General features: G+C 34.2%; 2 protein-coding genes across 2 annotated transcripts in view; both read left to right on the top strand.

Moving 5' to 3' along the window:
• Positions 1–359: 359 nt before the first annotated feature.
• LOC108726561 (UPF0545 protein C22orf39 homolog) lies at positions 360–2,053 on the top strand. Its single transcript, XM_018454214.1, has 3 exons — positions 360–565; positions 648–803; positions 1,649–2,053. Exons 1-3 carry the CDS (start codon positions 512–514, stop codon positions 1,871–1,873), a joined length of 435 nt encoding a protein of 144 aa, XP_018309716.1. The 5' UTR covers positions 360–511; the 3' UTR covers positions 1,874–2,053.
• A 1,129-nt stretch (positions 2,054–3,182) lies between these two features.
• The window catches only part of LOC108726563 (serine-rich adhesin for platelets), a 74,888-nt gene continuing 55,605 nt past the window's right edge, over positions 3,183–22,465 (top strand). Inside the window, 7 exon segments of the mRNA XM_018454216.1 lie at positions 3,183–3,594; positions 6,423–6,532; positions 7,041–7,246; positions 7,990–8,178; positions 8,263–8,406; positions 9,767–9,863; positions 13,292–13,456. Coding sequence (XP_018309718.1) covers positions 3,413–3,594; positions 6,423–6,532; positions 7,041–7,246; positions 7,990–8,178; positions 8,263–8,406; positions 9,767–9,863; positions 13,292–13,456 — 1,093 coding nt within the window. The 5' untranslated portion in view covers positions 3,183–3,412.

The following is a 22,465-nucleotide window of genomic DNA, read 5'->3' as shown; positions in this document are numbered from 1 at the left end:
CGATTTTTTTTTTAAATGTCGCATCACTACTTTCTATCGCGACCAACTTCAGCTGTCAGCCACTGTCAGCAGTTCAACCAACTTCAGCGTCTTCGACTCGAATACACTTGTATTTTTTTTATTTTCGCAATTGTCACTCTGCTTGCACATTTAGGGAATTTAATATTCTACGTATTCGTACCGAGCGAACGGTTTCGTTCCGAATGTATCATGCGTGTCTAACCTAATCTAACCTAATATTGCTTTTAGTATTTATCAGTCATGGTACATTGGCTGCGTTCAGCAGACTCAACAGTTTTGCAACCGTTTTATGATTGTCTGCTGAGATAGGACCATTCTTCTAGATCTAAAAGTATGATCCAATTAGCGCGAAGGAAACTTCCAACAGTTGCAAAACAACCGTTCTGCTGAACGCAGCCATTGTGCTGTATGTTAAACACGTGTCCGGCGAGTAAATAGACAACTCTAATTTTATGTGTGATCTAAAAGATATTGATATATTTTAGCGAATATGAGCGAATCAAAAAAAGAAGATAAAACGCCACTCCGCGATTATGAGTGGATGGTATGCGATTACACTTGTATTCATATCATTCTCCATTGGACATTCAATTTATATGTAATTTATATTTGTATATTTCCTTTAGATTAGACCGTGTATGGTGTACAAAGATGAGTATGACGATTGTAGCAGTATAAAGGCTCGTTTCCATCAATACTTCATATTCGGCGAAACAGTCGACTGCAACCAATGGAAGACCGATTATCACAATTGCTATCAATGGGTAGCGGAAGAGACATATGTATGCAGGTTGCCATAAACGTTTTAACAATAATACGTCTGAATGTATGGTGGACACTAAGAGAAAAACTTTTGGTATTTGTATATATAATTTATAAATAATTTAATCACATGTTAGTATAATTATGATTATTACCTCTATAATGTTAGTAATCATTTTTTTTATACTTCTACAAATATATATAGTGGAAACCAAAAATTACTATTATACTTATTACTATTATACTTATTATTGTAAAAATTGCAGTTGTTATAATTTAACTACAATTTATAGTCATTTGGCTCGAAAATGATTGTCTTAAAAAATGACTATAAATTATATAGTTACATTATAACAATTGCAACAATTTTTATGATAATAGTAATTATAATCATGCTAGCGTTTTCAACTGTAGCAGGTTTTGAATTGATTTGGGTTGGATTAATGACACTACACAAGCTCTATTATTGGTAGAGTATATAATGTCAATCAATAACAAAGCATTAATCCAACCCAGTAGTGGAATTCTGTAATTCGTTATGCAGTCGTTACGAGTTCATAATGACAGTTGCACAGTTTTTTTACCATATAAAATATCTGCGCGGCTGTCGTTATGAGCACATAACGATTGCATAACGAGTTACAGAATTCCACTACAGGTGAATTTAAAACCCGCTACAGTCTACAATGCTAATCATAGTTTTCCGTGGCCAACTATATATATTTGTTGATAGAACTATACATGTTATTATTATTAACATTATAGCAGTAATAATCTTATTTATAGTAACATATAATTATAGTTACAAATACCAAAAATTTTTCTCTCGGTGAAGTAAAATAATACTGGAACGAAATCTTTGCAGGATGCGCTGATCAAGAGTGAGAAGCAACGCCGATATAACCGATTGCATGCACATTATCAGAACAACGTCTGGGAGAAGAGGGAGAAACCGCCAGAAAACTGGAGCACTCCTCTACCCGAATGGATGCAAAAGAAGTTTGAGAACTCGTATCTGCATATACGAAGCAAAGAGATGAAGCAGGGCGTAGAGGTATCTCCTCTCGACACGAGATGTACTATATTGTAACAACAGATTTCTTATGTTATCTTAAGATTGAACGTAGCTTATACATGTATTTATTATTTAAAGTCCATACATGTATTATTTAAAGTGTGTACAATAATACATATGTAAAGTTTTGCAGTCTGTGAATAAATATGCGATCGTGGCATATAAGATTAGATACCTCACGTTTGCGCCAAACTATGCGTGATTCACGGTGATTTACCTTCCTTGATTTCATCGAGCTTCTCCAGAGCCAACGATGGATCTATTGGTTCCACTCATTTATAAATCTCTTTGTCAAAACTGTCAATTCAATTTCCTTTGTGTTACATCCTGCAAACTAAAATTATTTTTATTATTACTTATAATTCATTCTTTTTTATATGAGTTATGTCATTTTAGTTCCTTGAAATTACCGTCTTTAATCCAGGAATAGTCATTATTGTAAGTAAATATTTAATGCTATTCAAAGAAATATGTATTAAGATTTAGTAAATATTTTTTCAGTCTATCAAACTTATGAAAAACGCGATTAGGAATAATTGGAAGATTATTTGAATCGAATATTGTACTCAAACTATTCGTTCCATTTTTTTCAATCCAATAGTATTCTTTAAGTCCAATAATATTTTTCTACAAGGGAAGGATGGAACTCTCAGACATATTTCGACGTAGATTAATTCTTTCAGTTTTTCTATTCATTTCCCGCGAAAGAGAGGAGCAACGTTTTTTGAACGCAACGAAGCGCGAGCCGCGCATGCGCGAGATTTGTTTTCACCTTGAAAACCGAACCACCGGCCGCGAGCGACGGCGCAGAATCTCCCGGAGCGGAACGACGCGGGATCGTTGCGTCGGTAAGGTCGCGGGTGTCGGACATGCGTGGTCGTCCGAGGACACGTCGCTTGGCGATCTCCCAGCGGGTCTACGTCGCCAAGGAGTCGATTCGCGCGCCGATGGAAGAAGAAAAGTCACGGGATCGCGAGACGCGAACAAACGGAGCAAGTAGAACGTCCAGTGTTTCGAACGTCGCGGCGCGCGACCCTTCCACTCTTGCTTCTACTCGCGCTCTCTTTTCCCCTCTCCGTCCTTCCTCGTAATTACGCCGCTCTTTCCGTTCCACATACGTGTGACACGTACATAGGTGCGTGCGTGCATACACACGTGTACGCATCGGAGTCGCAACCGAATCATGTTCCGCGTATCTGTACTACGTAGTGGTTGGCGAGTGTGCGACGCGGGACGTTCCGCTGAATGAATGATATAACTTTATACATATATATATATATAAATATTGCGTACATCGGTCGCGTGGTTGGCGTACCTTAAAGTCGGAGTAAGTCGGAATCGGTGCGGCGACGGTGCGATCGGTGTCCAGGAGTACATCGCGTATCCCGTACGTTACGCTTACGAGTTCGGCGCGTCGAACGTGTGCGGCGGCGCGCACTACAGGCGGAGCGGAACGAGACGCGTAGCGGTAGCGGTGGAGCGGTGCCGTGGCGTGGCGTCGCGCGTCGCTCCTCCGAGGCACGTGCGTTTATACGAGCGTCTTACGGAGCGACAATGGCCGCGGACTGCGTGGCGGACGGCGATTACCTCGGCGAGTATTCGCGATTCTTCGCGGAGTTCGTCGTCAGGGTGAACCCGGACGATCAGCTGCCGGTGAAGGTGAGCGTTTACGACGTCAACGAGAACGAGCTCGTCGGTGAGATCATCAGCGTGACTCTACAGTACCTCAATCGAATGTAAGCAAACTCTCGCTTTGTTGTTTGAATTAATCATCCACGTAGGAGCGGTATGATGCCCTACTGTCATGCGTTTGTGTGTACAAATTGTAGACGTACGTTTGCATTTGACATTCCGCACCGACGTACCGAAATCTCGCATGGCACCGCGCTTGCGTTCGTCCGCGTGAAGCGCGAAATATACATCATTTTCTAATCTCTTTTATCTGTAAAGACAATTTTATTTTTGAACGAAAAACTCGAGATATCTAGAAAAAATAGAGAAACACGTATTTGATTGCCTCTGAATCGTTTCTATCACAATGAGCGTTAAGATTTGACTGCGGCTTAATTGATGATTCATCATTTCTGCACATAAGACAATAAACTACCCTGGTAAAAACGTTGATAGAGAACGATAAAAAAATTCGTTTTGAATACGAAATTTAGTTCGTAAATTCACTAATTTGAATCAAATCTTATAGAAATCTTGTACAAATCTTATAAAATCCGATAAAACACGATAGGATTCATATCCGATCAATCGCGAGGTCAACGATAGAAAATGATATAAACTTATAGAAAACCATACAAATTGATAGAAATCCTATCGTTCTCTATCAATTTTTTTACCAGGGTAACAACATCCATGTCATAATTTCACACTCAACAATATACAGATATAATATGTTTTATATAACCATTACATTGTTGAGTATGAAATTGTAGCATTGATGTTATGTTACCATTACTTTGTGTTTACTGGAGAGTGAAAAAAACACAATAATTTAAACTTCAATCAGTTTTTATTAATATTTACATATATAAATTCCTGTAAGATACGTTGTTATGATGGTAGTCCTCTCGAATATCCATTTATTTACTCGAGACTCTTTTCCAGGCAAAACTTGCTTCTGCGAGCAATTAAAATGAAAATTATTTCTGATACAAAATTTTTATTACTTTACTTTACAAAAACAATCATAGAAACGGGAATTTTTTTTTAGATAATTCGGCGATACTGACTCGCTCATTTGGCATATCAATCAGATTTTCTTTATACACACTGTGAACAAAAAACTAAAGTTTTATAAATATTTATTTAAATAGTTCTAAGTAAATATTTACGAGATATAAATATATTTTATTTAATATATATCCAAAAACCATTAATTTGATTTAACTATAATTTTTTTCTTGAGTAAATATTTATTTACTGTAAGTAAATGTTCACTTATTGTTAGTATTATTCAAAGAAATATGTATTAAGATTTATTAAATATTTTTTAGTGTATTGTTGAAAAATCAAATTTCTTTTACTAAATATTATGTGTAATTATCTAACTAATTTTGCACTATTTTATAACTTTTTCTAGAACTAATCAAATATTGTGACGTACAGATGCAATATTAAGAACAAGAAAATCGAACGGTCTATTTATATAATAGACATATGTGGAAGAAACAAAGAACATATGTTAATTTTGAATCTTTTAATTTTTCACATCTTTTAATACCGTTCAAACTAGGTTTCTATGAAAATTATTTAACGATGGTTTATTTAATTTCGATGTCATCACATTTTAAAATTATATTTGTTTTATTTTAAACAAATTTTTTATTTGTAATTTGTTGTTTTTTGAAAAATAAACGCAAGTTCATTAACTATTGCATTAATAAATGTAAACTTAAAGATCTCTTACAAATCTAATAAACCGAAGTATTAAAGTTAGTATTTTTGAGACACCTTATATACATATATATTATGAAGGCATTATTGCAATGGTTTATTTTTTTTATACAAGAAGAAAGTCGAGAAAGTTACGAAATATTTTCTCTTGTAATTCTCAATAAACGCGACTTTTATATTGTAGCTGTAGCACAAAGATATTCGAACTCTTTCAAAGACACGAGAATATCGTGCAATATGCGGCGTGGAAAAAAATCGACACGCAAAAAAGTTACGCATAGTTGCACGGTACCTCACGCGAGCAGGAAACGTACCTAAGATTATGTAAGAAATTTACCCTCTCGAACCGCGAGTTCTTCGAAGGCGCGAAATGACCGAATCGTCGTGAAATGAAAGCTACTTCCGCGCTGCCGTCGCATTTATTTATTTTAACTGAAACTGTCACGAGAGTTACGAGACTATCACCGCCCATCGTTATCATGAACCAGACGGAAAGGATAAACACTATGCACACGATACACGATAAACGAAAGATATCCAAAATATTGAAGCTCGCTTCTTTTGCACTTTATGTACATATTTCCTTACATGTACCTATGTGACTTTTTTCTCTTTTTCTATTATAAAGAAATTCTGAATATCTATTTATTTTATTTTTAGTGCGAAAATTGTAAATAATATACAACTGAAGAGGATAGATTTTTTATTAAAAAATAAAGATATATGTATACATTAACTTTTTTATTTTCTTAATATTTTCCTAATTATGTAAGTGTAAAAAAAGATATTCTTTCTTTCTTTCTCATTTAGAAAACTTAATTGCGAATGTTTTATATACTTAATTGCTTATGGGATATTAATTGTAATTGTTATAAAACTGTCACTAAAAATTAACATCTTCATATTTAAAAAAAAAAAAGGAAATTAACTCCAACTGGTCAAAGCATACATATATAAAGTTTTAGTATTGCTTATTCGATATAAATTACAACTGTAGTTACAAAACTATGGCTAGAAGCTGTTAACATCTTCATATTTTATTTTATTAAGAAAGTAAAAAATTGGTCAGAGTTTATATTTATGAAATTGGTATCGCCTTGTAAATATTTTTCGGAAGTAAGAAATACGATAAAAGTCATATTATATCGTTTGGTTTCAGATACTGTCCACCAAGCTTACAGTCCTATATCTCACGTCTCGTAATACAAGCGATCAAATCAACATGCAAAAAACAGCCGGAAATCTGCGGACTAAGGCAGCAAGAAAAGAGTAAGTTTTTTTATACTTTCGTAGAAACTTAATAAATATTCAAAAAAACGAAATACAAATCGCTTATTTATAAAATTATGTAGGCAACTCTGATTTCCAAATATTGTAATTTTTATTACATAATATTTGGAATAACGTACAATCAACGAATGCTCTAAATGCTTTGAAGCGTTCTTTCATTGGCGAATTAGTAAAATTCTTTCTTCTGATTGGTCATTCAAATGCATTCATAATGAGACTTTAATCGCACCTTTAGTGAAAATAACTCCTAATAAATCAAAGATTTGAAAATGCATTTACATTTGAAATAAATGGCTCATGCAACGATCAAAATAATAATTTCTAAACGATTAAAATAATAATTTATTTATTATAATTCCATATAAATTGTTATTTTGATCGTTGCATGAACCACTTATTTCAAATATAAATGCATTTTCAGTGATCTTTGATTTACCAGTAACTTTATTTATATTCTATATAAATTATTTGGTGAATTTTTTCGCAGCGTACGCGCCTTTGAAGCTCATGCAAGCCGTCACAAACGAAGTAAATGAAATCTGCAGGCGGTATTTAGATAACAGCAGACTAGCCCTCTTGCCACCGCCTTCATCAACGCCGCAAGTGACAGTGGGTGCTATCAGAAATGCCAGAAGAAAAATGGAAGACCGCCACATGATCTTGCACGACTTAAATACAATGTTTAATATTCAGGTGAAGATCTCGCTAACTGTTTACAATCATTTAATTAATGATATAATATATAATGCTGAAATAATAAGTATTGATTTACGCGTTAAAATTTATTGGCAATTATATTCAAAATTAGTTCCATTGACATTATTGATGTATTAATATACAGGGTGTTTCCAAATTAAATGGCAAAACTTCGGGAGCGTGTAGAGGAGTAAAAAACTAAGAAAAAAAGTCCTATAGACATATGCTCGTTTTTGCTCCGTTTCAGAGAAATCGAAAAAAAATGTTTACATTTCTTGCCATATCTAGCACCGACATATTTGATTACATTTTCCACTTTCTGTTATGAATTTGTCAGTCGCTCTTTGAAAGCCTTTAACAGTAGATGAATTTTGTCTTTTGCAATATGCCGCGTACGTATTCTAATAGTGAATATGCTGATATGGTTTTTGTATACGGTTTCTGCAACGGTAATGCTTTAAAGGCGGTGCGAGAATATGCACGACGATTTCCAAACAGAAGAGTGCCAAACCGAAGAGTTAAAATCTTCATTAAAAAGTTTATAAATAAAATAATTAAAATAATAAATTAAATATATTTTTTTCTTTTTTCGTGATTTCCTGCGAAACAAAGCAAAAAGAAGCATATGTCTATAGGACTTTTTTTCTTAGTTTTTTACTCCTCTACACGCTCCCGAAGTTTTGCCATTTAATTTGGAAACACCCTGTATATAAGCTGATACGTTAATTTGTACTTTGCAGGATGACACTATCGTGGATTACTATGCTGTATTCGATGGCCACGGTGGACAAGACGCCGCGGCGTATTGCGCAACACATTTGCATCAATATTTGGTCGAGAGCGTGCACTATCCTACAGATCCGGAACGTGCATTGCGCGATGCCTTCCTGGCGACTGATATACAATTCATAGCAAAATCGAATGCGCAGGTAAATGTTTCTTACGTGAAATGTTATATTTTATTTTGCATAATTCGTCACCGATAACTTTATTGATTCGTCATTTCGTTATAGAAATTAAATGGTGGAACCACTGCGGTTTGCGCGTTGCTGATAAATAAGAAATTGTACATTGCTTGGGTTGGCGACTCCATGGCTTCGCTGGTGACATACGGCAACGTGAAACAATTGGTCAATCCTCATCGACCAACGAGAGAAGTAAGTAACCTGAATTTCCTATTTCTTTGAATAGAATAGAATTCGAAATAAAAATAATCTTATTTTTGACGGAATGTTCCTATGTTTAAATCACGTATCCAGGTGTTTTAATTTTCAAAATATCTCAATCTTGTGATGAACTCCAATTCGTATTTATAGCCAAATGTTAATAATTCTTGATACGGAACTAATTTAGCCCGTGATTAAATCGATAGTTCACCAGTTTAATAATTTTTTAAAACTATATTTGAGACTATATTTTTAACTTTTATTAAATCTTCCGCTACTATACCCTTTTCCTTGGAAGAAAAAAACCACTATGGAGATTAATTTTATGATTAAAAATTCAATAATGTAATAATGTTGAATGATATTGACATCTCTAATTGTCATATGTAATTTTACTTCGAATCACGTGATCGTACAATATTACATGTTCATAAAACGGGCAGTGTATCCGAACTCGCGTCGTCTGTACACCGGGTGACGCGGCAGTCGGATCGACCGTAATCACCTGTCTGTCGTGAATATTTTTAAACAACAGTCCACGTTTGGGATCTATAATCGGTACGTAATTACGGGTCTCGTTTAAACACGTCTTCCCCATTCTCCAGTGATAGTATGCGAGATCTCGCTTGAGTGGCAACAATTTTTTCTCCCCTCGGTAATACGGTAGCCAATCTTCCGACTTGAGCCGTTCGTAAAAATCAATATAGGCTGATTCTTCGAACTGTAATTTTGTTATGAAGCGTCGGACGAATATGATGGTCGACAAAGTCCTTAATCTGTTGGTTCGCTCGCGCAGAGCAAGTTCCTTCATTAACGTACCGACTGGTGACACGAATTCCGAAGTGAGTTCGTAATGCCGGTGAACGGGAAATAGTAGATCTCTCACGATTCGTAAGCGACGATAAAAGCTCTGCTCGTTCAAAGTTTCGCTGGTGCAGCGGTATCCGAGCTCGGCCAACTGGCGCGCGGTTTTGCTGCTTTTGAGATAGCAGATATCTACAGGCGTCACCAGCGAGTCTAAATATTCTTCGTAATTTTGAAAACTCAGCAATCTTCTGTCACTGTCGGTCTGCGTTCCGTGAAAGAAAGAAGATTTTATCTTTAAACCAGTAATTTTATGTTGTCATCGACATTCGGAATGCTTTGTATAATTGTGAACAATCGAGACGCGTGAAATGTGAATCCGAAAGGTAATCCAAGCGAGAGTATCGAAATATCGACACGTTTGACATCTATATGTTATCACGAGAATGTTATGCACGACTCGCTTTTATTGACATTGCCATGTGCAAAATCTATCCAAGCCAGGTACGATGCGCTCTATTTATATATCACGATCTTTTCCTTTCAGGATGAGTGCGAACGGATTCGCAATATGGGAGGAGTCATCGTCCAGTGTATGGGTGTTTTGCGAGTAAACGGATTCCTCAGCATATCCCGAGCCATTGGTAAGTGGTTGTAATATGTACGTTTTTATTCACAAAGGTATCAAAAATTATTGAAAATAAAAAACTTTCGCATTTCTAATTTCGTTATGCGACAAAATATTCAAAGCATTAAATCTGAGAGATTCGCAATCTTTTTTAAGGATCATTTTCAGAAGACCATTTTCAAAAATAAATAAAATCTTTCGCATAATGTGAATTTATTTCATTTGCATAGAATAGAAAATATGATTTTATATTTTCGGTTGCAAGTCGGCACCGCAAAAGATTCATAGATAGGCTGAAAGTTGCGTATCACTGCTTAGATAATTAATCACTGTTAGATATAATTAAACACCAAAAATGTCTAATATCTGTTTTTATCAATTAGATTAACTTTCTTGGCTTAATTTACTCTATCTTTTTCTAATTTTTAAACTAGAAAAAAATAAAGATTAAATTGAACTGAGATTGAAGTCAATCGACATAGAAATAGACATACTCAAGTAGAATATTAAGTCACTGTAACATCATTTTGATGTTAAATTGAATCTTAAAGTAATCGGATTGTAAAATAATAATAATCGTTTTAATAATCATTTTGGAATTATTTTTACCTCCTTTTGTTATGATGACTTTAGGTTCTGCTAGGATAAGGATGACTTGGATTAAACTTTGATTAACTTAATTGACGCTTAACTCGTCAAGTAATTCCTACGGTACTTTGTTAATTAATAGAAGACAGTTTTATTAATTATTATAAATTTTTTGTTGTTCAATATGAGAAAAAATTTAGATGAACTTAGAATTATAGCTAGAACTCTCATAGTTTTGCTGACTAAATTAATCAGCGATTAAGTTATTTGAGTTAGTTTGAAGTCGCTTTTTTTTAAAGGGATTAGATTATTTTTCGATAAAACTCTACTATCGAATTTATCAGTCGACCTTCACCGCGATGAAAAAGATATGGTACGATATGAAAGTATAGATGGAGACAGCGTGGTCGATCGTGATACAGTGTAGTAAACGATGCATCGCTCAGAATTCTACACATATGAAACGCGAAGTCGCACATAAGAAACCAGTATCAGTTTCGGAGTCTCGGAATTTCGTATAAGAATAGAATTCTTGTAGAATTTATAAAAATTTTATCGATAAAATTTTCTTCGTAAGATTGCATACGAATTGGTTTCACCACTTCTAATTAATTTTTCTAAAAATCAATTCAGTCAACATTACTAAACGTAACATCAATGTTACAATTTAGCACTCAACAATATCACTGTTATGTAACACTATGTATGTGTTACATTACATTTATATCGTTGCACGGAAAGAGCGATTTTATTGAAATATCTAAAAGTTTAGGTAGATACAAATCTGAAAATGATATTGTTGGACCATTAAAGTAATTATATAGGAAATTCAAGCATGATGAACAATGTTGCGAAATGTTTTGGCATTCTAGCAATCAATTTGAACGTCCTGCATAACAATTTTGATAGTCTAACAAAATTATTTTCTGATCTATATCTAGTTAAATTTTTAGATACTTCAAAATCGTTTCGTGTGAATGCAAAATTATAATATTGATATTATATTATTTTTAGTTAGTATCAACTGAGTAAACATAAAATCTAAAACTAATCTTCTCGAATTTGAAATTAATGCCTCATTTTTGTAAAAATATGTTAAATCACGGTTGCATCGAGCGCTTCATACGGAAATGTTATTTATCTTCATTTTCCTAGGTGTAAGGAAATTGCTTTTTCGCTTTTCATGGTCTGTGAATTCTCTATTCTACGCACGTAGTTGAAAACGTGATTCGCAACTAATCTTGAGATCGACATTATTTTCGACGGATTCGAATTACCACAGCAGACGGAAGTAATCCATTTTTGTTGGAAATACTACTTTCGGATTGACGTAATCGGCGCAAGTTTTCTCGTTGAAGAATTAAAATCATTCGACATCGAGCTTTCGGTATTTTGGTGGCAAATAATCCGTCGCAGAATTTCGAACCAAAACAAACTCAGGGTCGTTTGAAATGTCACTGGCGGATCCACGAAGAGATCATGGAGGCCATGAAGGACTCCTCCCTTGGAGTTTCCTTTTTTAAAGTTACTAGCAAAATGTTATATAATATTTTTAATAATTCTTAAATTATTAAATTAAATAAAAAAATTTAATTTAAGAAACTCCTAAATATAAAAAACATATATTCCATTATATTAGTCTTCTTTTATGTTAATATAATTTTAAATAAAATGTTTTATGATCAATTATACATTTAAATAATACGTGTTCAATGTAATAATTTAAATAATAATTTAAATAATAACTTATAATACTTTATCTAAGTATTTGATCTTAAAAAAAAAAAAAAAAGAAATTTCGCTTGCGGCGCGCAATGACAAATTTCTGGATCCGCCGATATGCAATGTAGCCAAGTAAGGAACGGGTGGCCGGGTGAGCCCGTGCCCAACTATGGCTCAAGGCACGACCTGTAATGGTGAGGAAGGAAAGAGAGGAAAGAAAAATTCTAGCTGCGTGTTGGGTATCCTGTTAGTTCCGTTCGTCTGCTGACACAATACTACGTGCAGTTACGCTCTACCGACTGTGGCTCGCACAACCGCATGTTCGGAATAATTAAAAGACTGTTTCTCTCATTCCTACCTGTCTCTATGATGCGTAGGGCTCGCGAGCCACGATCTATCGAACGTTTATCGGCGCGTTAATCTCCCGACGTGTTCCAGAAACCAAGATGCACGATCTATAAAAGATTTTTATTGCGACATTTTTTATTTACATGAGCATTTATGTTACCCTAGTCCTCATCAAATTACAATGTATAAAATCCGATTGTATCAAGCGATTGTATGAGCGAATTAAATGAGCCTGGCTTAATGACTCGCCATCGTTAGCATAAAGAATTTAATTAACTGAAATTAATTAACGCAATAACGTTAACGCAACAGGTCCTAAATATAAAAGCTTCGGAGGATTCATTACGAAATTATAAAAATTAATTTGTATTATGAGGAGTGAGATAATTCGATTGCGTGATGCAAATATATTTTCTCGTGTACGTATACACCAAGCTCCGGCGCGGTTTCGAGAGGATAGTATGGAAGAAAAAGCGGCGTATAGATTTATAATAACCGGAAGCGCGGCGTTGTTGCAGTGGCGTCGTTATTTAAATTATCCGCGCTATTCATTAAACAGTTAATTATACTTAATTGCGCGCCGCGTGGCGTGTTTTTCACGTGTAAAATATCTGAATTACGGGCTTTACCAATGGGTAAACCGTAACAGTTGCCTTCGCTTCAATCTTAATCGCATACTTTCGGAGCTGAACATTCCTTTCCGCTTTTCGCGTTCGCGCCTAGTATACGTATAAACCTCCGCGAGCGCGTGCCTTCTAACAGCGCTCTTTCGTTTTTTTTTTCCAGGCGATGTCCCGTATAAACCGTACATCAGCGGCGAGCCCGAGGTTCGATGCGTACCTCTGGACGGCACCGAGGATTTTCTCATAATCGCCTGTGACGGATTGTGGGACTACGTCGATCAGAGAACCGCGGCGCTCCGCGTCTACCGACAGGTGCTGCAGAATCCCTGTGAGTACAACGTAATTTCACTTGATTCAGTAATTAATCAAATGATTCGCACTACACTTTAGGATTAGTATTACAAAGGCTGCTTTGTATCTAAAGTATCTAAATACAATGACATAATATCAACTTTAACAATAAAATAATACATGTACATTCTATTAAATAACGAATAATGACAATATCATTATTGAGTATTTAATCATTAAAAATATTTATATGTTTTTATTTATATTTAACTTTGCTAATTTTATGTACGAGGGGCACTATTTATATTTTGAGCCTAATAATAAAAAAACAGTAATTTGTCATTGAAAATGACTTTATTGTTTTTTAAAATATTCTCCTTTATGATCTAAACACTTTTGCATGCGTTCGAACCACTTGTTTGCACCAATCGACACGAGCATCTTTTTGAGATTTTGTCAGATTATGTGAGATCCAACGAGAACAAACCTTTTTCACGGCTAAATGATCATGCAATATTTTATATATGCTGGTGGAACTAATGCCTAAGGTTGTCTCAATCTCACAGTATGTCACATGACGATCTTGCATTATTAGTTTTTGCACAGCATCAATGTTTTCTGACACAACAACTGATTTTGGACGACCTTCACGACTTTCGTCGGTGAGCGAACGGCGACCACGATTAAATTCGTTATACCAGCGTTTCACAGTGGCAAAGGATGGGGCTTTATCGCCAAAAGTGGAAGTAAGTTGATCGATGCACTCCTGTCTTGATAATCCACGTCGAAAGTCGTAATAAATCATTGCACGAAAATTTTCACGAGTTAATTCCATTTTTTCGCTGAGACACAATTTTCAAGTGACTGTAAACAATACAAATCGCGCTCAAATAAAAAAACGTTCTGAAGAAGGTTATGGTCAAAAATGTCAAACTTTCTAGTGGAAACGTCAGATGGCACCTGACAACACTCAGTGTTGCCAAGGCTCAAAATATAAGTAGTGCCCCTCGTATAGCAACTTTTAGTATGCACTAGTTTAGTGTAATATAAATGATTGAGTTCGCTAAAAATTTTTAAACCGCTAACGTTGTTTGACAAAATTTGACAGTAAATTAATATGTACAATGGCTGTCAAAAGCTTTCAGCCAAGTAATTTTATTGTATCGTTTGGACAAATAACACAGGTCTACAAATTAAAGGGTATTTAATATCACATGAAACTTTATATTGATTTCCGAAGGAATTTGGTGCGCTGAATCCAAATCTGACCTCAGAATGGCGCTATCACGTCAGGATTTTGAGATAAGTGCAAAAATGACTGTTTTAGGGCATTATTGGAGTTTCCTCCTAGTTGCAGAGAATTTTACCGACAAAAACTAAACAAAGTACCGTAAAATACGAATTTTGCCTTTTAATTTCCATTTTGAAACGTCCAAATAGGATTTTTTTTCACCGAGATACAGCAGATTTAAGTTTTTACTCGGTTTTATCTTGGTGAAAAAAAATCCTGTTTGGACGTTCCAAAATGGAAATTGAAGAGCAAGACTCGTACTTTACGGTACTTTGTTTAGTTTTTGTCGATAAAATTCTCTGCAACTAGGAGGAAACTCCAATAATGCCCTAAAACAGCCATTTTTGCACTTTTAGGTTAGAATATCTCAAAATCCTGACGTGATAGCGCCATTCTGAGGCCAGATTTGAATTCAGCGCACCGAATTCCTTCAGATAAACCTCTTGCTTCTTTTGTGATAAAAATCTTGTAAACCTGTGTAATTTTTAATAAAGATCTATTATACAAATATTTTTAATATATTTTGAGAATGTTCTTCGTCTTTTGAACGTTTTTATCACTTAAAAAATCGCTTAAAAATTAATCGATAATTAAGCCTGTGTGCTTTTAATATATTCCAGTATTTAAAATATTAGTATTTTTAAATTGATTGTAACAAGAATTTTATTTATAATATAAATTAAAAAATAAATTGACAAAAATTTTCGTAAAATTATATATTGCCAGAAATTTTTGGCAGCCATTGTATATCCTCTATTATACATTTTTTTTTCTTTTTCTTTCTGTCGCGTTCGCGAATATTATTTATTCAAGCACATACCTGGTTATTCAATTTTAATGTGATCAATCGAAAGAAGATGTTGTTAAGTGAGAGTTGAAGATTCTTTAAAAGCATTGAAACGCCACAGGCTTAATTTTCAATTAATTTTTAATCAATCTTTGGAGTGCTAAAAATGTTTAAAACGAAGATTTTTAAAGCGCAACTAATTATTTTTATAATTTATGTAACTTAAGAAATTGTGATCTTTTTTGCGATAACTTTTCACGGTTCTTAGAAAATTGTGAAAGAAATTTCTTACCGAGCAATAACGAGGAGAAAATCCATTGAACATCACCGCTGGATAAGCACACCGCGCGTACGTATTCAACGTACATTGATCGATACGACGTACTTTAAGCGATAAGCATGCTCTTGCAGGAAATCCAAGTCGAATCGTTTCCATTGCCATATCGCTCGTAGCGCTCCAGCGATACTGCGATACTTGAGAAAGTAGGGGAAACGATGTCGTTTCGTCGGGGAATTTGTGCTAGAAAAGACGAATCTCTTTGTAATCCAGTCTCTCTCTTTCTCTTCTTCTTTCTTTCTCTTTCTCTCTTTATATTCATGGCATTTACTTGCTATGCTCTGTTTCCTCGATTTCCGGAACGGACGTGACATAAAATTTGCGTATAGCGTTTTGCGTGATGCGCTCTCCTGCCGATCGGTTGACCTTCCTGATGCTTTTGCGCGAAATTCATTGAAAAAGGAATCTGGTAATAGCTACCAAATATTGGGTGAAATAATACCAATCAAATTTTCGATTAATGTAATAAAAAATAATTTTTATTTTCTCTAAATATTTAGTAAATATTACTTAAAGGTTGGTTATATAAGTTACATTATTACATTTGGTAATACTTACTAAATATTTAGGAAAGTAGAATTATTTTTGATTATATTAATCGAATATTGATTGGTATTATTTCTCAACATTTGGTAATAGCTGTTATAACGACAGACTCTTTTTTCAGTGTACAAAGAATCATTAACATAAGATAATGTGCGATACACCGAGGAAATATGACTTTGAGAGTTTCACTGTTTATACATACTGTGCGACGATCGATTCTTTTCTTGCGTAAGCTGAGCTACTTTTTTTACAATGAGAGATGGGAAAGCGGGAAGAGATAGGAACAGCTGAAGCAGCAGGTGAATGAGAAATTGCCACAATTTCATGAAAACGCAGCTGACATAAGCTGTTTTTTTATTTTTATTATTTCCCCAGAGAGGGAATAATAAAAATAAAATAAAACTTTCAAATTTAAAACAAGAAGTAATAAAATAAAGTATTTAGATTTAAGTGTATTTAAAAGTGAAGTACCAATTGTGTAAAAGTATTTTAATAATAATAACGATAATATAATTGTACACGTAAAGAATGATTTTGCTGAAATGTAAAATATTTAACTGGATACAGAAATATCCGGAAATAATTTTGCTTGGACCATCAAAATACGTAGGAATCTCAAACATGACGAGGAATGCAAAAAATTTAGCATTCTAGCAACCAGTTTGTGTGTTTTACATAATTGTTTTGATGGTTCAAACAAAAGTTATTTTCAGATCTGTATCCCTCTAAATTTTTAGATATTTCAACAAAATTATTCTTTCCGTAACGATTATTATCGTTAAAATATATTTATACAACTGATGACCGTATTGTCATAGAGTTGCTGATGTGCACTTTTAAACGTATAAATCTGAACACTTTATTTTATTTTTAAAATCTGAGTATTTATTATTTTATTACTTTTATTTTAAATCTTAAATGTTTTATTTTATTATTCTCTCCGGAAATGATAAAAATAAAAAACAGCTTGTGCCAGCTTTGTGCGTTTTCACAAAATTGTAGCAATTTCTCATTCATCTGCTATTTCAACAAAACCTTTTCCGTGTAGATATTTAATGTATGTGTTTCCAGATATATGCTTTATAGATAAACTTTCTTTATGATTCTTTATTTAATTTTGAGTTTTTATTTTAACAAAAATATCGATATCATCTGCGTGAATTACGAATGAATAGTATCTAAAGTCTAAACATTCTCGAGAAAGAAAAGTCTACTCGTAATCAGTCGAAGACTTGTGCAGTAAAAAATGAAATACGTTCGAGATACTCGGTACATTTGAGATAGTTGACAGATACGATATCTCACGTGGACTTGATATTTGACACTTATTGCAAACAATATTTTTCCTAGTAACAGCAATCTTCAGCCGGACGGAAGCAATAAAGTCGATAAATCTTTCCCGGAATCCGTATTTCTTTTGCGGTATGAACTCGTAATTGAATCATCTTCCTCGCCTTAATACAAGGCACTGTCTCGAAGACGCTGTAGACGTCTTCTTCTCGACTGCTACGTCTTGTTTCTTTTTTGTCTTACTGGTGTTGAAGGAAGATCTGTCGAATGTAACGCGAACTTGGTGCTCGCCCTTTCCTGCGTTCTCGAGCAAGCAGGCCGATTGGCACAAGCTTGGCGGCTCCTCCGATCATTCTCTCACTCGCTCGTCATCCGTCTGCACGGTCGGCCGTCTCTCTCCCGTCGCCTTTTCCTCGGGACATTTTCCCTTCGATTGATTTTTCGCCGCGACCTCGCGTCTCGCGTCTCTCAGTTGGTGACTCAGTGATTCACAGTGATTCATAGTGCCTCTAAGGAGGAAGACCTCGAGAGGAGAATATTAGGAGTCCGATCGGTTGCCTTCGTACAAATTCACCCCGGTAAGTCGCGGATTATCCGCAATCAATTGACTGTCAAGCGCGAATAACGATAAAGAATGGTAGACAGGGAAGGAAAAAAGTCTCACTACTATTCTTAAAAAATCTGGTCTATCTAGAAAGAAAACCAATATATTAGAAAACAGTAGAAGTTTTTGAAAAAGCTGTTGAGTAGTAAAAATCAATGTAAAATTATCATTAAGAAATTATTGTATTAATTTTGTCGGTTAATGAATAATTGAAAATCCAGATAAATTAGAAATTCATGTCAGACAAATTAACTTAAATAGTTAATCTATTATTCATGATAATTTGAAACAATTCTTCGAGAATAAAAGATATTTATAAGAGTGGATAATTTATAATCAATAATTAAAACTAATTATAAGCTATTATTTTATCGATTCCTGCATTTTAAGAGCCTATTTTATCACTCCTGAAAACACTACTAAATAGCAAATATTCTTATAAAGTTCATAGTTATTAATTTAAGAAATTGTAATTATGTAGAAATTGTGATAATAGTTATTAACTTTTATTTCTATCAAATTAAACATTAAAATTTAATTGGGAAACAATTGAAACATTACTAAACGAATTTATTTTATTCGCCATTTTTTTAAAAACGTTATAATAACTTTTATCATCGGGAAATTATGTCTTGCTTGCTCAGTCAGCTCGCTTATTTAATCACGAAGCCGATTATCTTCTAGAAGGCACCGAGTCGCGTCCGATATCGCTTCGAAATTAGTCCCATCGATCACGGGCATCGACATCATGCGATTGCATCCGTACGCGTGATGCGCATAGAAATCGCGAACAATCGCGACTAAATGCGCGCATAAAGGCGATGCAATTCGACTCTGTCTTCTGATTGTGAGAGCAAAGCAAAAAGAAAGAGAGAGAACTTAAAGTAATCGAGCGATCGACGCGGCTCGGCATTGTCGTTGCGCGACAGACGTTTTCCCAGCAACGGTACGTTGGCACCGTGCACACTCATCGAAAGGAGTCCGGAAATCTCTCCCCTCTCGCGAAACTACCGTACCGTCCGCTGCGTCCGCGAAAATATGCCTCCCCGTTAGGAAGTGCGCGATTATCGTCGCCATCCTCCGCGCCGACGTAATCTTTCTTTCGCGCTTTTCGCACAAGGAATTCGAAAATTACGTAAATGCCGGATCCCACCACAATTTCTATAGAGACCGCATTGCACTAGGTCGGAATACTGCATGGAAGAAAAAGATTTGAAAACATAAAAATTTCACCAATTCAGCAAATATAGCCGTAATATGCGGACAGACAGTTTTCTATGTCACAGTAGCATAACGTTGAGTAAAATTAGCGATTATCAATAATTATATTTGTTGTAATAACGTAGCAAATTTGTTTTAATATAGCAAAGATAACTTTCTATGAAAATTAATTCAATGGATCAAAATTTTTAACAAAACATGCTAGCTGAGGTGGCGCGTATTTTTGCTGCTGTAAAGAAAACTTATTACAGTAATAATTTTCACTATACCAAAAAATTATCTTAATTAATATACTGATAATTGCTTACAGATACATAATTTCTTTATTGAGCCATCAAATCTTCTTAATTACACGTGTTGAATTCGTCCAGCAAGCTAGCTTTGCTGAACCCATCCAATCTATTTTTTTTCCATGTGCGTTTATTTTCACTACAGCGAAAAAAAAAATTTTTTAACACGATTCAGAAAGTGATCTATTTTTTCCTCTTCAATGATCGGAGCAACAATAGCTTTTTTCAATCGTAAACGATTGAGAATGAGAGGCTTTTCATGAATTTTGCTGTAGTAGATTTGGACATTTGTATCTTGTGTGTTTAAATTAAATTAAATTGAATTAAATTTAAACAAAGTACAATTATCATTTTATCCAATTTAATTGAAAAGTCTTTTATTCGCAATCGATTGAAAACAACTATTGTTATTTCGATTGTCGAGAGAGAGAGAGAGAGAGAGAGAGAGAGAGAGAGAGAGAGAGAGAGAGCGAAAGAGAGAGAGAGAAGAGAACAATTTAATTTAATTAGATTATTATAATTAAAATTAAATATCACGCGCGCGTTCTTATTCTATTCATGATTGTAAATTCATTCTTAAGAGTGATAAAATGGGTTTTGAAATTACAAGAATCGATAGATAAATGGCTTAAGTACTTAATCATGAAACATAAATTGTATGCCCTTAATGTTTATATAGAATCGCTCAGATGATCATGAATAGTAGATTAACGACTTAAGTTGATTTATCCGACTCAAATCCCCAATTCATTCGAATCTTCAACTATTCATCAATCAATAGACCAATGCACGTATCACATATACGTCTTGATTTCTCAATTAATAAATAGTTGGGAATTATGTGACAACGCGATATATGTGATAATCGGTGGAATGTGCCGATCCCTTCTCGCTTTACGCGGATCTCAGAAACGTAAAGGCCAATACCTATACTACACGGTGAAAACTTGGGAGGAGAGAACTCAGGGAACGCAACGTGCGTAGCATAAAGGATCTTCTCTATCCATCTCACGTTCCCATAATTGTTAATTCGGGAAAGTGGGTTCGTGCGAATAACGCGCATGCATTGGCGAATCCAGAAATTTGTCAAAGAAGGCCATTGACGTCTGCAAGTAAATTTTTTTTCTTAAGATCAAATATGAAACGATATAATATTAAATTATTATTTAAATTATTACATTGAAAACGTATTATTTAAATTTATATTAACATGAAAGAAGAATAATGTAGGTAATAGAAATCTATATGTTTTTTAAATCCAAGAGTTTCTTAAATTAAAAAATATTTTTGGAATAACAAAATTGTGATTAAGTATTTCAGAAATATTAAAAATATATATAATATTTTTTACAAATATTTTTAAAAGAGGAAACTTCAAGAAGGAGGCCACGGTTCTCAGACAGACGGTTTCTTATCTTTGCGTCGATAATTTGTACGTGTCGTACGACGCGTTTAAAATTGTCTTCAATGACATTTTTTGGAAATTGCGGAGAAAGAAGAAAAGCCTTGGTGGCTGACAAGCGAGCGGACAGCGATGGTCACGCAGCATCCCGAAGAAATACGTCGGAGATTCCGTCACGCTCTGACGCATCGTTGACACGACTGCACATACAGCTCCGACACATAGTCCGCTCCTTATTTTAAATAACGTTCTGAATCACACGGGGGCGCATAGCGCTTAAATCTACAATGACAGCATAGCCGTCAGTACGTGAGTCGCATCTGCTTATATACCGGGACATAATCTTGTGCAATTTGTCTCGACGAAGTCATAGGGTATCTTGCCAGACATAGACGAGTTTATTACATTACAGTAGTTATATTATTTAATTTATATGATAAATGTCCCGGAATGTCAATTTTATATAGATTATTTTTAGAATATTTTATATAAAATATTTTATATAGAATATTGATTATTGATTTTAACGTTTAAAACAAAAAAATTTTGAAAATCGAATAACTGCAACTTATATTTACATGATCGACGCCACGAAATCGTTCTAATTTTATTATCTATAGAACAGTAGAAATAAAAAATATTCTTATTAATTTACTACCAATTTGGCATATCGTAAAATAATTCTGGAAATTCCATTTTAATTGTAAAAACTTTACTTGTATTATTATTATATTTTTACATGTTGCAAAATTTTATCACGACCGAAAGAAAAATTTTGCTGAAGTATGTCTAAAAATTTAGTTAAATAAACATCTGAAAATAGTTTTGTTAAATCATCAAAGTAATTATATATAAAAAACTCAAGCATAATAATTAATGCTGCAAAAAAATGTTAATATTTTAACAACCTAACTTGAGTATTCTATATAATTATTTTGGTAATTGATTTGATTCAACAAAATTATTTTCAAATGCTATATAAAAATTTTTTCTATTTTTTGATTCTTTAATTGAACTAATTCACTAAGTGAAAACATTCATTTGGATATAAATTATAAGAATTACTTTAATGTCAGTCGCAATTCAAAGTTGTCAATAGTCCTAATCGGGGACTTGTACTAAATCCAAATTTCGGGGCTTCACTTTTATCAACGGATTACCGTCCGGTTTATAACTTTCTGAGGTAATAAATGGTTAACGAAACCGATTCCGTTTAATTTCGGCTATCTGAAACTTCGAGAACAGACGCGGTGTAGCTCGGGCTCCTCTCGGCGTGGC

This window comes from Mycetomoellerius zeteki, unplaced genomic scaffold (assembly GCF_001594055.1).
Source record: "Mycetomoellerius zeteki isolate Tzet28-1 unplaced genomic scaffold, Tzet1.0 scaffold427, whole genome shotgun sequence".
Lineage (NCBI taxonomy): Eukaryota > Metazoa > Arthropoda > Insecta > Hymenoptera > Formicidae > Mycetomoellerius > Mycetomoellerius zeteki.
The sequence above is the reverse complement of the archived record's forward strand: the minus strand, read 5'-3'. Positions and strand labels throughout refer to the sequence as shown.

What these genes read in the sequence shown, in the direction of transcription:
- LOC108726561 (XM_018454214.1), top strand. Translation starts at nt 512, where the DNA reads ATGAGCGAATCAAAAAAAGAAGATAAAACGCCACTCCGCGATTATGAG. An exon ending in TCCGCGATTATGAGTGGATG is followed by an intron (nt 566 to 647) that starts GTATGCGATTAC and finishes TATTTCCTTTAG; the next exon opens with ATTAGACCGTGTATGGTGTA. An exon ending in GGGTAGCGGAAGAGACATAT is followed by an intron (nt 804 to 1,648) that starts GTATGCAGGTTG and finishes AAATCTTTGCAG; the next exon opens with GATGCGCTGATCAAGAGTGA.